Here is a 13,997-nt window from a genome sequence, read left to right as displayed (position 1 = left end):
CTGTAGCACAGAGAAGGCCAGATGGCTCATTAAAGCGCCGTCTTCGCCTGGCGGGGGTTTCATTACCTTTTATTTTTGTCTGGAACCTGAAACAAAAAAACAACGAGTTTAAGAGCCTGTGCGTTAACTTTTTAAGGTGTTCAGTAAACCACAAGGTAAAGCGCTATGGGCTTATTCTTTTCAAATTTTCAAACTGGAATATAAAAAATTTAACAATTATGTTTTTGATTTCACAGTCTCTTGAATATTCAGTAATATGGCCCATTATTTTGTTATACAGTGTTTTGCAACATCAATTTTTTGTGTGAAATCATTTGTTCAAAATGCTTTATTGTTTAAGTGAGACTAAACTAAAATGTAGAGTTCATGCGTTCTGACATTTTAAAATATGCATAGATTCACTTGATGCATGAAATAGCCGCATTTGAACTACTCCCACCGTCTATGGGGGAATGAAGCCGTCCATTTCTAATTGCACTCACGGTATATCACGAGCCATATTGGTACTACTGTACAAGCTGTGCAGCTTAACATCACCCTTAAATAATGTGCTTAACATCTCATTTCTGAGCAGAAGCCAGCTTTGCATCACAAGTAGCTTTTACCTCCTTTAGAATTCAGTCCATAACATTTCAAGCAAAAAAAATTTCATATTGTGCAGAAAATGTTTTTCAAACATTTTGTATTCTGTGTGTTTCTCTCATTGTTTTAAATTGATCTGTGTGATTAATCGGAGGTAGTATTTCTCAGGCATGAATTTAAAGGTTCTTTAGTTAATTTTCTACGCATTTTCTACATTTCAGTCCAGTATTTGTGTATGACCATGGCATGCCATAATGTTAGTATTAGTGCGTATGGTGTGTTTTGTTAACAATGTCACATGACCCATTATGATGTCAATCATAGGTGGTCCAGCCTTTAAAAACTACTAAATGTAAAATGATGATGATAATGTAGCGCTATGAATGTGATATGCTGTGCTTGCAAACTAAATGAAGCTTTTCTCCCTCAGCCCCATAGAATCCTGTCAGAACTTCTACAAGGACTTCACGCTACAGATCGACATGGCTTTCAATGTCTTCTTCCTGCTTTACTTTGGCTTGCGCGTAAGTGATACTCAAATGCGTTGTGTTGTGTGTGTTGTCACCATCGCAAACATAGCAAATGGTATTTTTATTTATGTATCTGGCATTATATTAGTGCGCTGCAGGTTGAGTTTAAATGCGTTTGCGCTCATTAATAGACTCCAGAATCCAGGGCTGTGACTCAGGCCTTAGTTACTAAATCAGAGGCCCTGATTGCACCTCAAATTATGTGGCTGCTAAGTCTGAATCAGCGGCTGTATGAAGAACGTTTCTGAAGCCCTCAGAGCGGTGGGTTCTCAGGGCCCTGAGTGGACACTCAGAGCGGTGGGTTCTCAGGGCCTTGAGTGGACACTCAGAGCGGTGGGTTCTCAGGGCCCTGAGTGGACACTCAGAGCGGTGGGTTCTCAGGGCCCTGAGTGGACACTCAGAGCGGTGGGTTCTCAGGGCCTTGAGTGGACACTCAGAGCGGTGGGTTCTCAGGGCCCTGAGTGGACACTCAGAGCGGTGGGTTTTTTGGGCCTTGAGTGGACACTCAGAGCGGTGGGTTCTCAGGGCCTTGAGTGGACACTCAGGCATCATGTTCCCCAGCACTGTCATTGCTGTTATTTATTATCTGACAGAGCCCACCAGCTCACAAAAACAGAGGGAAATAAATTAATCCTTTATTTGAGTTCTTCCTGTTTCCTGTACCCCTGTTAACTGTATTTTCCATTTTTCCATACCCCAAAATCAAATAACATTTTACAAAGAGCAAAACTAATTATGGAAATAATTAGCATTTTATGATCCGTGATGCAATCCAGCTGGCCTGGAGTCAGTGTCTGTTTATCTGCTAAAGAGTGTGGTTGTACAGCAGAATTATTTCGTTTTAAATCATGCAATATGTGCACAATTCATGCAAAATATGCCATAAATAAAAAAATAAAAATGAAACGGCACACAGTGTCTGCTCGGTGGTTCCTGCGCTGTTGTCTGCAGCGGTGCACGCAGCAGCCATGTCTGATTTAACTGGGTAAACGTGTCTGATTTAACTGGGTAAGCATGTCTGATTTAACTGGGTAAACTTGTCTGATTTACCTGGGTAAATGTGTCTGATTTAACTGGGTAAACGTGTCTGATTTAACTGGGTAAATGTGTCTGATTTAACTGAGTAAACGTGTCTGATTTAACTGGGTAAACATGTCTGATTTAACTGGGTAAACGTGTCTGATTTAACTGGGTAAACATGTCTGATTTAACTGAGTAAACTTGTCTGATTTAACTGGGTAAACATGTCTGATTTAACTGGGTAAACGTGTCTGATTTAACTGAGTAAACGTGTCTGATTTAACTGGGTAAACGTGTCTGATTTAACTGGGTAAATGTGTCTGATTTAACTGGGTAAACGTGTCTGATTTAACTGAGTAAACATGTCTGATTTAACTGGGTAAGCATGTCTGATTTAACTGGGTAAACATGTCTGATTTAACTGGGTAAACATGTCTGATTTAACTGGGTAAACTTGTCTGATTTAACTGGGTAAACTTGTCTGATTTAACTGGGTAAACTTGTCTGATTTAACTGGGTAAACATGTCTGATTTAACTGGGTAAACGTGTCTGATTTAACTGGGTAAACTTGTCTGATTTAACTGGGTAAACTTGTCTGATTTAACTGAGTAAACGTGTCTGATTTAACTGGGTAAACGTGTCTGATTTAACTGGGTAAACTTGTCTGATTTAACTGGGTAAACTTGTCTGATTTAACTGGGTAAACATGTCTGATTTAACTGGGTAAACGTGTCTGATTTAACTGGGTAAACGTGTCTGATTTAACTGAGTAAATGTGTCTGATTTAACTGGGTAAGCGTGTCTGATTTAACTGGGTAAATGTGTCTGATTTAACTGGGTAAACGTGACTAATGTAACTGAGTAAACATGTCTGATTTAACTGGGTAAACGTGTCTGATTTAACTGAGTAAACATGTCTGATTTAACTGGGTAAACATGTCTGATTTAACTGAGTTAAATGTGTCTGTTTTCCCCTGCAGTTCATCGCAGCCAATGATAAGCTGTGGTTCTGGCTGGAGGTGAACTCTGTGGTGGACTTCTTCACGGTGCCGCCGGTGTTTGTGTCGGTGTATTTAAACAGGAGCTGGCTGGGTGAGTCCTGCTCCTCTTCCCATCGCTCCTGTGAGACAGAGCCTGTGTGAGACATCCTGTGAGACATCCTGTGAGAGAGAGAGATCCTGTGAGAGCTCCTGTGAGAGATCCTGTGTGAGACATCCTGTGAGAGAGCTCCTGTGAGACCTCCTGTGTGAGACCTCCTGTGTGAGAGATCCTGTGAGAGACATCCTGTGAGAGCTCCTGTGAGAGATCCTGTTAAAGAGAGAGATCCTGTGAGAGCTCCTGTGAGAGATCCTCTGAGAGAGAGAGATCCTGTGAGAGCTCCTGTGAGAGATCCTCTGAGAGAGAGAGATCCTGTGAGAGCTCCTGTGAGAGATCCTGTGAGAGATAGAGCTCCTGTGAGAGCTCCTGTGAGAGATCCTGTGAGAGCTCCTGTGAGAGAGAGCTCCTGTGAGAGAGAGGGCTGCTGTGAGAGCGCTCATATCAGAGGCCCCTGAGCCTAAGGAACCGTCATCCAGACACACCATCGCCCCAAAGTTGAAGAGCAGTGTAAAGGGTGTCTGCAGCCTGCAGTCAGATGGAAGACATGCAATGCTGATGTAACAGAAGCACCTCCTGTCCAGTGTTATGAGTTCCTGCAAGCTGTTCATGCCACTTGTAAAGCTCTATATTACCACCTAGCGGTCAATCTGAACACTACAGAAAATAAATTGGTAAATTTTTATCTTTAAGTGATATAATGTGATACGTAATAGTATATTTACAACTTTTATATACTCAGTAATCTTTCATAGTTAATGGTAGAACTGTCATGTTTTGGGAGTTAGCTAATCATACGATTTATTTAATAATTTTAAATTCATGCGGACCTATTATTTATTTTGGTCCTTGCGCATAACTCGTCAGTACAGTGTAAAATTCATATGTAAGGGTCAATAACTTTACTCATGGAGGGTGGAGGATTCTAGGGAAATCAGATCTGTGCCAGTGTGTGGCAGTGTGTGCCACTGTGTGCCAGTGTGTGCCAGTGCCAGAACATTCGTAGTGTTTTGCAGAGCAGACTCGCCTTATCCGGGTGCTACTCGGAGAGCGTGCAGGGCGTGTCCATGGCGATGCAGGGCGTGTCCATGGCAATGCAGGGCATGTCCATGGCAATGCGGGGAGTGTCCATGGCAACATGGGGTGTGTCCATGGCGACGCGGGGCGTGTCCATGGCGATACAGGGCGTGTCCATGGCGACGCAGGGCGTGGTCTCGGGCTCGGTCGCGGGCGCTGGACTGTGGGAGATGCAGCGGCGCTGGTTGTGCTGACAGGATTAGCGGATTTGCGCTGTGCTCCCCGGACCGTGTGAATCGCTCCACGCTTGCTGCAGCTCAGACAGTAATGATTTCCAGTCGCTCTGAGTTCCTGTCAGACGGCCTGTCCTGCTAGCAAGGAGGGCGACCTGCACGCACGCAGCAGGGGGGGGAGGGGTTGGGCAGGCGGGGGGCAGGACGTCTGGCTGAGGCTGCCGCTGCCAGGAAGCTAATCAAGTTCTAGATTTGACAAAAACTCTAACGACTCCCTGAAAGTGCTAGAAAATTTATGAAGGTAGCTTTTGTGCTACATACTTAGCATAACCTAGTAACAATAGGTTGACACAGCTGTTCTGTATGCTGAACGTACCCCGCTATATTAATGTACATGTTTCATTGTCTGCTATGGGTGAATCACATTTGATCAGAACTACAAGTCCCAGACCTGGATGCTGTCCCTCTGCATTCAGCATGGGAAGTGCTCTGGGCTGAAGCCCTTTGCAGCCTCTGATGGTATTCATTCCGCTTGAGGCTCATTCTGCAGCCAATGGCAGCGCTGTGCTGCAGAACCAAGAGTGAGTCATGACTCCTGATCTCAAATTGGTTTAACTCAGTGGGCCACCCGTGGCTGTATCTGTAATGGCTAAAAACAGCTTTTTACAGTAACACTGTTAAAACTGTGCAGTGTGAGTAATATGCAATGTCATGCTATCAGACACAGTCCCCCAGCCCAGCTGCACAGTCACACTGCACAGTCCCCCAGCCCAGCTGCAAAGTCACACTGCACAGTCCCCCAGCCCAGCTGAACAGTCACACTGCACAGACCCCCAACACAGCTGCACAGTCACACTGCACAGTCCGCTAGCACAGTTGCACAGTCCCCCAGCCCAGCTGCACAGTCCCCTAGCACAGTTGCACAGATCCCCAGCCCAGTTGCACAGCCCCCCAGCCCAGTTGCACAAGGATTTTAAGTACAATATAAATTTCAGTTTTTCACGATTATTGACATGAAACATTATAGGTCACACATACAGTGTAGTGGGTAAGAGAAACCATTTTATTTATGAAATATTCATTGTAATTTTAACTGCACATTTGGAAATGAGGACATTTACTGACGGGGATATACTCTGCTGGATTATATGTGGAGGGAAAGAATGTGAATTTTTATACTAGCCTTTATACACTGTCTCTTGTGCCAAAAAGTCTCAATGTTATGCTGCCATCTGGTGGTTAATTTAGTGTAGTTCTTGATAAAATCAGTTAATTAAATAACCTTTGTAACTTTGGTGAGGAGCATGAAGCCATTACCATTCTCATTAACCATTCTCTTCCGTACATAAAAATGACATTTTGTTTTACAAATCAGCCATGTGCTCAGGAACAGGACCATTATTAAATTTTCATTAAATCCATTTATACTGCCGGATATTAATGAGTCGTTTGAGGTTAAGTACCGCGCTGTAGGGGCTAGCGGTAGTGACCTCGCTGTGACCCCTTTGAGCTGCAGGCCCCGTTCCCCGAGGAACCGCTCCATGCTCTCAGAAACACGGCTGTCATTAGCATGACCCCCTCCAGCAGGGCTACAGCATCAACATTAGCTTGATTAGCAGAGCGCTCTGGTGTCTTTCCCTCAGGAGTATAGCTGTATTCCAAAAATAGGCATGACCCAATACGCTATTAATAGATTTACGAATTAAAAATTATCTTCCATTTCGTAAAAATCTACTGCTAGACAAGCTTCCTAAGTTAAAACTTTTTTTTTTGGTGTCACATTGTTACTTGACTTGATGTGATGGAAATTAGTCAGCTGTATTTTTGTATAACATGTCTGACAAGATTTTTGTGTTCAATAAATTAAAGACCAAATCCCGTTTTTCTTTCTGCACTTGGAGATATCAATGACATCCAGATAATTTTAATAGATAGTGTTCAATACGTTACACTCCTTAAATAACCTCCTTAATAACCGATGGCTTCATTCCTGACGTTTCCACTAGAGGGCACTGTTATTTAAAATGTCAAGGCTCTAATAAGTTTCGCACACTGGTTGATCAAAAGCAACAACATTAAGGCCCTTCTGGTTTTCACCCTAAAGTAAAGTGAAAATCAGTTTAATCTAGTTTTCTCTTTTTAAAAATCCAGGTGTGTTCAAACCAACAATGGTGGATCTTAATTATATGCTACCTTGCAATTGTAATGTAATGGTATATCTAAATACACATATTCTTATTGTACTAGTATCTGTTGTATGTGTTGGTATCTGTGCAGAACTTTTTAATAATTTTCATTTTCTCATTTTGACCTTTATCAACTACCCTGGCATTGCCTCCTGTAAATCACATACATTTGTGACAGTGTTCAGACTCCTGTAATCTGTGAATCATACCCTGTTCCCTCCACCCAGTGCACATGCTTAAAAAACAGGGGTGAAAACGCCGGCTTTTGTGCAAACGTCATTTCATGCTGCCTCTAAATAGACCCCAGAGCAGAGAGTAATGTGTGTCATAAAGCCGGTGTGTATTTAGCCGGTAAATGAAGCTCATAGATGAAGCCGTCCCTGTGTCCTCATCCCTGCAGATCTGATGGCTTTTAACCGCTGGAGTCTGTGCAGATTAACTCAGACTGCAGCCCCATTATCCCTCTTTAAAGAAAAACATGGGCTTGCTGATCGAGGAAAGAGGTACAGTCAAAGGGGCATGCGACCCCGTCACACATCCTGAACACAGTACTGGTGCTCAGTGAACTGGCTGTGTTAGACAGCTATGGGGCTGTGAGTCTCAGCACAGTGAATTGATATGGTGTGGTAATGTACATACAGCTAGCTTTATCGATGAGGATTGAAATACTTTTTGTAATCGTATTTAGGAACATATGCCCGGTTTTCCACACATTTTTATTCCATCTTAAGCCAGGCCCATCATAGTGCTTACCTTGACTGTGACACTGAGGAGGCTCTTATGTACTTCAGTTTGGAGGTGGCACAGAGGTTTTACTATATCTCAGTCATTTTTACCATTGCAGTGGTAGTTATTGGAGTCTGTAATATATTTCCATGGATTTTAGCAGTAATTATTGTTGCCAGATATAATGCATTTTGGAGCGAACAGGACTAGTGAGCTCTCTTTATTCACAGGCAGAAATACTTGCACAGCACCTGTGATTAATTTGAGATTATTATTTCCCCCTCTTTTTTTCCAATCCCACCTAAAAAAAAAAGAGTAAATCCCAGGGAGAGGTCTGTGATTACAAAAAGCATTCTGCCAATAAAACCTTAAACAGAGCATTACTGGTGCTTAAAATACCACATGAGCTGTTTTCTGGCAGCGGGACAAATTTGAGAAAGTAAAGGCAATGCGTTTGGATTTGTCTGGTCAGAAATAGTTCGGAAACAACAACGCATCCTGTGGTAGCAGTTGAAATGCGACGCGCGGGATGTTCGGTCTTTTCCCGTTGGGCAATTTCCAAAGGAGCTTACGGTGTAATATCCTGATGGCCGAGCACTTTGGAGCTGCAGTACGTGATTGATCGCCACCGGGAATGCATGAGATTCTGTGTTAAAGCCCGCCGCCAAGTTTGCTGTCTTCCGGTCGCCCTCTCTTGTGCCCGCTTGCGTATGAGGTAAACACACCTGCGCGTGCAATGTGCGCTTAGATTATTGTATTATCCTGATAAACCCGTTGCCGTAGTGAAAAGCATTTCAGACCGTTACGATCCCGTCTTCGTCTTCCGTCTTCCAGTCAAGCGCTTTCTCCCCGCTGGAAAGACCGATCCGAGAACTGAGCGTGCTCTTACTGCCAGTCATGATCCCGAGCAAGATTTTGGTTTACCGACGGCCTAACGGCAGCACGCGGACACAGGCCGTGCAGAGCACCAGGAGGCGCAAAAAATCCTGCGCAGACTTGTTCCATAACGGGTACCGGGTGAAGTTTGGTCACGGACTGGCTGCCGAGAAGGAAGACCGAGACAACCTGCGCGTTTCCGTCGCATCCTGTCTCCAGTTCCTCGCTAACTGGGGTAAGGCTGGGGGCAGATAGCAGCACAACGATGTACCCAAATGACGGGCTAGGAAATAACAAACAAACAAAAAACATTCCAGGGTAAAGACCATACTTTATAGTAGCATTGGTGCTTGTGTTTGATTTTGGTACCAGGATATACCTTATTTAAGGTGTAATGGTTCTTCAATCGGGTATATCAATATGAGAATTTTTGAACTTTGCAGCCAGTTCTGTGTTTAAGTGAACTGACGGTTTGGCGCTTAGATGATGTCACGACAGAATCTAATATGAAGAAAATGTGCCTAATTGCATTTGAGCACCGGAAAAAAAAACGGCTAATCGTCAGTGTAGAACATTATATACAGTCTGATGTGCTATGCCTTCTGTTTTAATGAAGATTAGTTATGCTAGCATGTTCTTTCAAATGGAATAATAATAATAATAATATAGTAATCGAGGTGAAGCTGTTTGTGCTGCACTGGGTAAATGAGAGACGGGACTGTGTTATTTGAGCAGCTGTGCAGCTGGCTTTGTCCGTGCAGCAGATGTGGCAGGTGTGGCAGTGGCGGTAATCTCTTCCTGGAGAAAGTTTGCAACCAATCAGAGGCCTGACTGTCACACCTACTGCTGGGAGCAGTTTTGTGCTGAACATCAAAATGGATGCTCTGTCTCCATGTCTGTGTTTAGCAATGAGATAACATTAGGTTTGTGTACTATACAACTTCCCGTAGAAAATGCCCTTAACAGCAAAAGCAGTGCAAGTGTTCACCTAGCCTGATTTCTTTTCAGTGTAATTGATTTAGGCCTAATTAGTTTTAAGAACTACTTTCCTTTTATTAATAGTTTGACCGCTCTGTCTTATCTTAAAATATATGTTTTATGTAACATTTTGGTTAACCACATAACCAGGTAGCAGATTCTAAACTTGTTCTGACTAAACTTATGCGCTCTGTATCACTCTAAGTTGTCCTACTCAAATAGTTCAAAGATCAGTTTCTTCATACAGCATCAGTTGTGTGCATATTCATCTGAAGGTTGGAATGCTGAAAGAGATTCAAATGTGGAATGGTGGTTGTTTGTTTTTTATGTATGTATGTATGTATGTTGTAATGTGAAGACAAAAAACTAATTTCCACCTAATGAGGACAATATAGTATATAGTTTAAAGTCATTAATTTACATCACTTAAAAATAGCAAAAGGCTGCAGAATATTGGATACTTATTTGAATGCTTTCTGTACTGCATGTCCATGATAAGTTAAGAAGTAACTTATACAAAGGATGCATCCTCCCAGTCTGGGGCTGCAGCAGCTGGATTTTGCTCAGTTAAGGTGCTGAGAAAACTGAAGCCGTGTGCAGGAAGGCCTCCAGGCAGAGATGATCTTACTAGCATGTTCTCAAACACCATAAACACGCTAGAGGCATGTTCTCAAACACCATAAACATGCTAGAGGCGTGTTCTCAAACACCATAAACACGCTAGAGGCGTGTTCTCAAACACCATAAACACGCTAGAGGCGTGTTCTCAAACACCATAAACACGCTAGAGGCGTGTTCTCAAACACCATAAACATGGTAGAGGCATGCTCTCAAACACCGTAAACACGCTAGAGGCATGTTCTCAAACACCATAAACATGCTAGAGGCATGTTCTCAAACACCATAAACACGGTAGAGGCATGCTCTCAAACACCGTAAACAAGGTAGAGGCATGCTCTCAAACACCGTAAACACGGTAGAGGCGTGTTCTCAGACACCGTAAACACGCTAGAGGCGTGTTCTCAAACACCATAAACACGCTAGAGGCGTGTTCTCAAACACCATAAACACGCTAGAGGCGTGTTCTCAAACAACATAAACACGCTAGAGGTGTGTTCTCAGACACCGTAAACACGCTAGAGGCTTGTTCTCGGACACCGTAAACACGCTAGAGGCTTGTTCTCGGACACCGTAAACACGCTAGAGGCGTGTTGGTCCTGGTGCTACACGCTGTAGGCCTGTGAATGAGCGCCTCGCACAGGCTCATCAAATTTTAACGATTGCAAGTGTTTACGTTCTCCTCAAATTTCTCAGGGTGATTATAGTTGTAGTTTTGCAGCTGCACAGTCTGCAGCTCTTCAGAAATCCTGTAGCCTCTCTAATCTTGGATTTAATCAGGCTCTGCCATTTCCAAATAGGCCGTTGCTCCATGTCTAATATCTATTTGGAGATGGGATTTTACTCTAATCTTTATGGCTGTGATGTTGATTTGTTTTTGAGTGCTTTTTTTGGATAGAGATTTTGTTCCCCAGATTAAAAATGGAATTGAATGATATTTTGATTTTTCTCTTGCAGGTCTGAGGTTCCTAAGAGCTTTAAGGTTGATACAGTTCTCAGAAATTTTACAATTTTTGAATATCTTAAAAACAAGGTAAGTTCACAGTTGATACTGTGGCATATGCATGAAAATTTCCTTATGAAGATATGCTACATTTGGAAAACAAAAGATGTTTTTTACTTTAGATTTAGTGATTCAAAATGATGAATTATGTATTTGTTTATTCTGTTCCTCAATTATTTGTGTTGTAAAAATTTGGTAAGAGTAAATCCTATGTACACAGGTATAGGTATAACTGAATTTGGACCAAATTAGCAAGCAGCTCAGTGCTTTCTTTTTTCCCCAATACATGTCATCTTTATTAATTGTTTGGACATTTAGGACAAGTATCATTATTGGGTTTTTATTTTAAGAGTTAACTTTGCCCTGGAAGAATAGCATGCATGTGCATAAACATAAACCTTGCTTAGTTTAAATGGAAAAAGTTAAAAAGCATGGGATGAATTCTTTAGCCATGTTTCTGTTGGCAGGTACAGCTCTGGCTCTTTGTGCCAAAATAAGCTTTTCATATTCACTTTGGCATTAATGAAGCAACTTACTTACGCATCCAAACTCCAAAGTGGGATTTTAAAATAAACATCCTTCTAACACCATTCACAAGTCTCCAAATACAGTGCATCAAAAAGCATTATTGGCGTATTGAAGCATTTTAACAGGACACTAATAACGACATTGCTAATTATTAATACCTCTTCTCATAGTTTTGTTGTGCTGCGTTAAGTTTTTTTTCCCCATTTGTAATGACTTGTTCATTGGGTCGTCATGAATTCACATGAAGGAATTTCTCAATAACTGGCCTGTTCATTCATTGTTAAGTTTATTTTTCTAAAATAAGTCACTGCAATACAGATTCACACATCATTGGAGAGTTGGGCTCTGGATATACCAATAATAAGCATGGAAGTGCAGTCTGTCATGTTGGTAATATTTTTGGGCCTTCTGAAAATAAACAGTGAAGTGTGCTGAAACTCAAGCAGATGGAAAAACACTCCATATTTTTGCCAGGTCACGATAGTGTTCCGTGTTGGATTTATTAGATTAGAAGTTGATGAATAAAACGTGTTGTATTTTGTTTCCAACAGCAACTCCATCAAGCTGGTGAACCTGTGTTCCATCTTTATTAGCACATGGCTAACGGCTGCAGGATTCATTCATCTGGTGAGCTATGTATCCATGCTAAAGGCTAACACTACAAATACACTCGAAATGTGTACAAATGCTAAAGGCTAACACTACAAATACACTCCAAATGTGTATCCAAGCTAAAGGCTAACACTACACATACACTGTAAATGTGTATCCAAGCTAAAGGCTAACACTACAAATATTATAAATACACTCCCATGTGTACCAATGCTAAAGGCTAACACTACACATACACTCTAAATGTGTGTCCAAGCTAAAGGCTAACACTACAAATATTATAAATACACTCCCATGTGTACCAATGCTAAAGGCTAACACTACAAAAAAAAACTCCAGATATGTACATAAACACTCACAAAGACACACACAGTTTAACTTGTTGAATTAACTTCACTAGTTTACCACTAGGTGGCAGCATGACCATTGCATCAGAAATAGAAAACATTTCTTTCTGGTCTTCTGTGCAGTTTAGACTGCCACTGACAAACCAGGAGTTATATTTGCATTGCCTGTTAATAATTATTATTTCTATTTGTAGTACAGTTTTGCATGCCCTGGCTTCAGGAAACTGCAGCTGTGCATTTTGGTTTATAAAGTCTTAAAGACAGATTGATAACGTGTTCTAGACCGTTTGGATTCCATGCGGCATTATGCCCGTTACATGTACTCCCTCGGTCTGCGTTTCAGGTGGAAAACTCAGGGGACCCTTGGGAAAACTTCCAGAATTCCCAATCACTTTCCTATTGGGAGTGTGTGTACTTACTAATGGTCACTATGTCCACTGTGGGATACGGAGATGTCTATGCAAGAACTACCCTGGGGCGCCTGTTCATGGTGTTCTTCATCCTCGGTGGTTTGGTAAAAATCAATTTTCTGTCCAGTACCCTCCCCCACCCCCCCACCCCCACCCTACATGCTAGTGCTCACCTCTATTTTCATTCTACCCTCATACCCCAAGTCCCACTCACTGCAGTAAGTGCTGCCAATGATACTCTTTCGATATGACTCCTCTCACCTCACTATCTATGTCTAGCAGTAGCATACTTGAGTTGTTTCTTCATGTCTTTTTACCATCATGGACGATATTTAACTGTCCTGTTATTTCTGATGTAGGTGTATTATTTATTGATGTTTCTAGTGGAATATTTTCAAACTTGACTGTAGATTGCATAAGACATAAAGTACAGTATGTCGTGATTCATGAAATATCAGATATTAATGTGAGACTGACGACTTGTTATACAGTTTAATAATACTGTTGCTGTTTCTTTTTTTAAGCAGTGTGCGGTTTCAGGAGCACCACACCCCCCCCCCCCCCCCCCAAAAAAAAAACCTTTCCCAAATTACAACAAACACAGTGGCAGGCCGACAGGCCATAGGGCTGCCTGACGGTAACCATAGCAACCAGCAGCCATGCCACACCCAATGAACTCAATATCAGAAAAATAAAAAAATTTGAACAGTTTAAAATTTGAAACGGCTATGGTTTGATGGATAGATTCCATTGAAACTTCTCTCAAATGTTCCGGAACTTGGTCTGGCTTTTTGGTATGCATTTATTTTTGTCTGCCACTTAATTATTAATTTTAGGGTTAATGTGAACTGTCAACAGAAATCAACCTTTCCTTTTTATAGAATAAAGTACCATGTACACCGATAGCAATAGCTGTCCTCTCTGCTTAGGATTCTGTAGTGAGTGAGAAGGTTTTGAGTTTTACCATGCGGTCACTCCGGAGGTCACACGTAGCTTTTTGGAAAGCGGGGCTGTGAAGTTTGCAGAATGCATGCAGCTCGTTGTATGGCCGTCCTGACGAGTCTGAATGCGTTTCACAGCTGTGTGTCATCAGGCAGCTCTATGTACATCAGCCCGCCACATCATCAGTGTTTGTTGGACGAAACATGGCACAAAGGTTTTATTTATTTTTTTGATCCTTTCATCGTTGTGGAACGACGAACCTGCAACCTTAAAAACTGGGGCATTTTTCTGGA

General features: G+C 42.0%; 1 protein-coding gene across 32 annotated transcripts in view; it reads left to right on the top strand.

Annotated features, from left to right (window-relative positions):
• The window catches only part of kcnma1a (potassium large conductance calcium-activated channel, subfamily M, alpha member 1a), a 168,189-nt gene that overhangs the window by 89,989 nt on the left and 64,203 nt on the right, over positions 1-13,997 (top strand). For all 32 annotated transcript variants that reach the window (XM_035400107.1, XM_035400104.1, XM_035400103.1 and 29 more), the window contains exons 4-8: positions 1,013-1,106; positions 3,114-3,225; positions 10,820-10,895; positions 11,945-12,020; positions 12,696-12,866. In XM_035400107.1, coding sequence (XP_035255998.1) covers positions 1,013-1,106; positions 3,114-3,225; positions 10,820-10,895; positions 11,945-12,020; positions 12,696-12,866 — 529 coding nt within the window. The remainder of the gene's footprint in view (positions 1-1,012; positions 1,107-3,113; positions 3,226-10,819; positions 10,896-11,944; positions 12,021-12,695; positions 12,867-13,997) is intronic.

This window comes from Anguilla anguilla, chromosome 18 (genome assembly GCF_013347855.1).
Source record: "Anguilla anguilla isolate fAngAng1 chromosome 18, fAngAng1.pri, whole genome shotgun sequence".
Classification (NCBI taxonomy): domain Eukaryota; kingdom Metazoa; phylum Chordata; class Actinopteri; order Anguilliformes; family Anguillidae; genus Anguilla; species Anguilla anguilla.
This window is presented reverse-complemented; position numbering and strand designations above follow the sequence as displayed.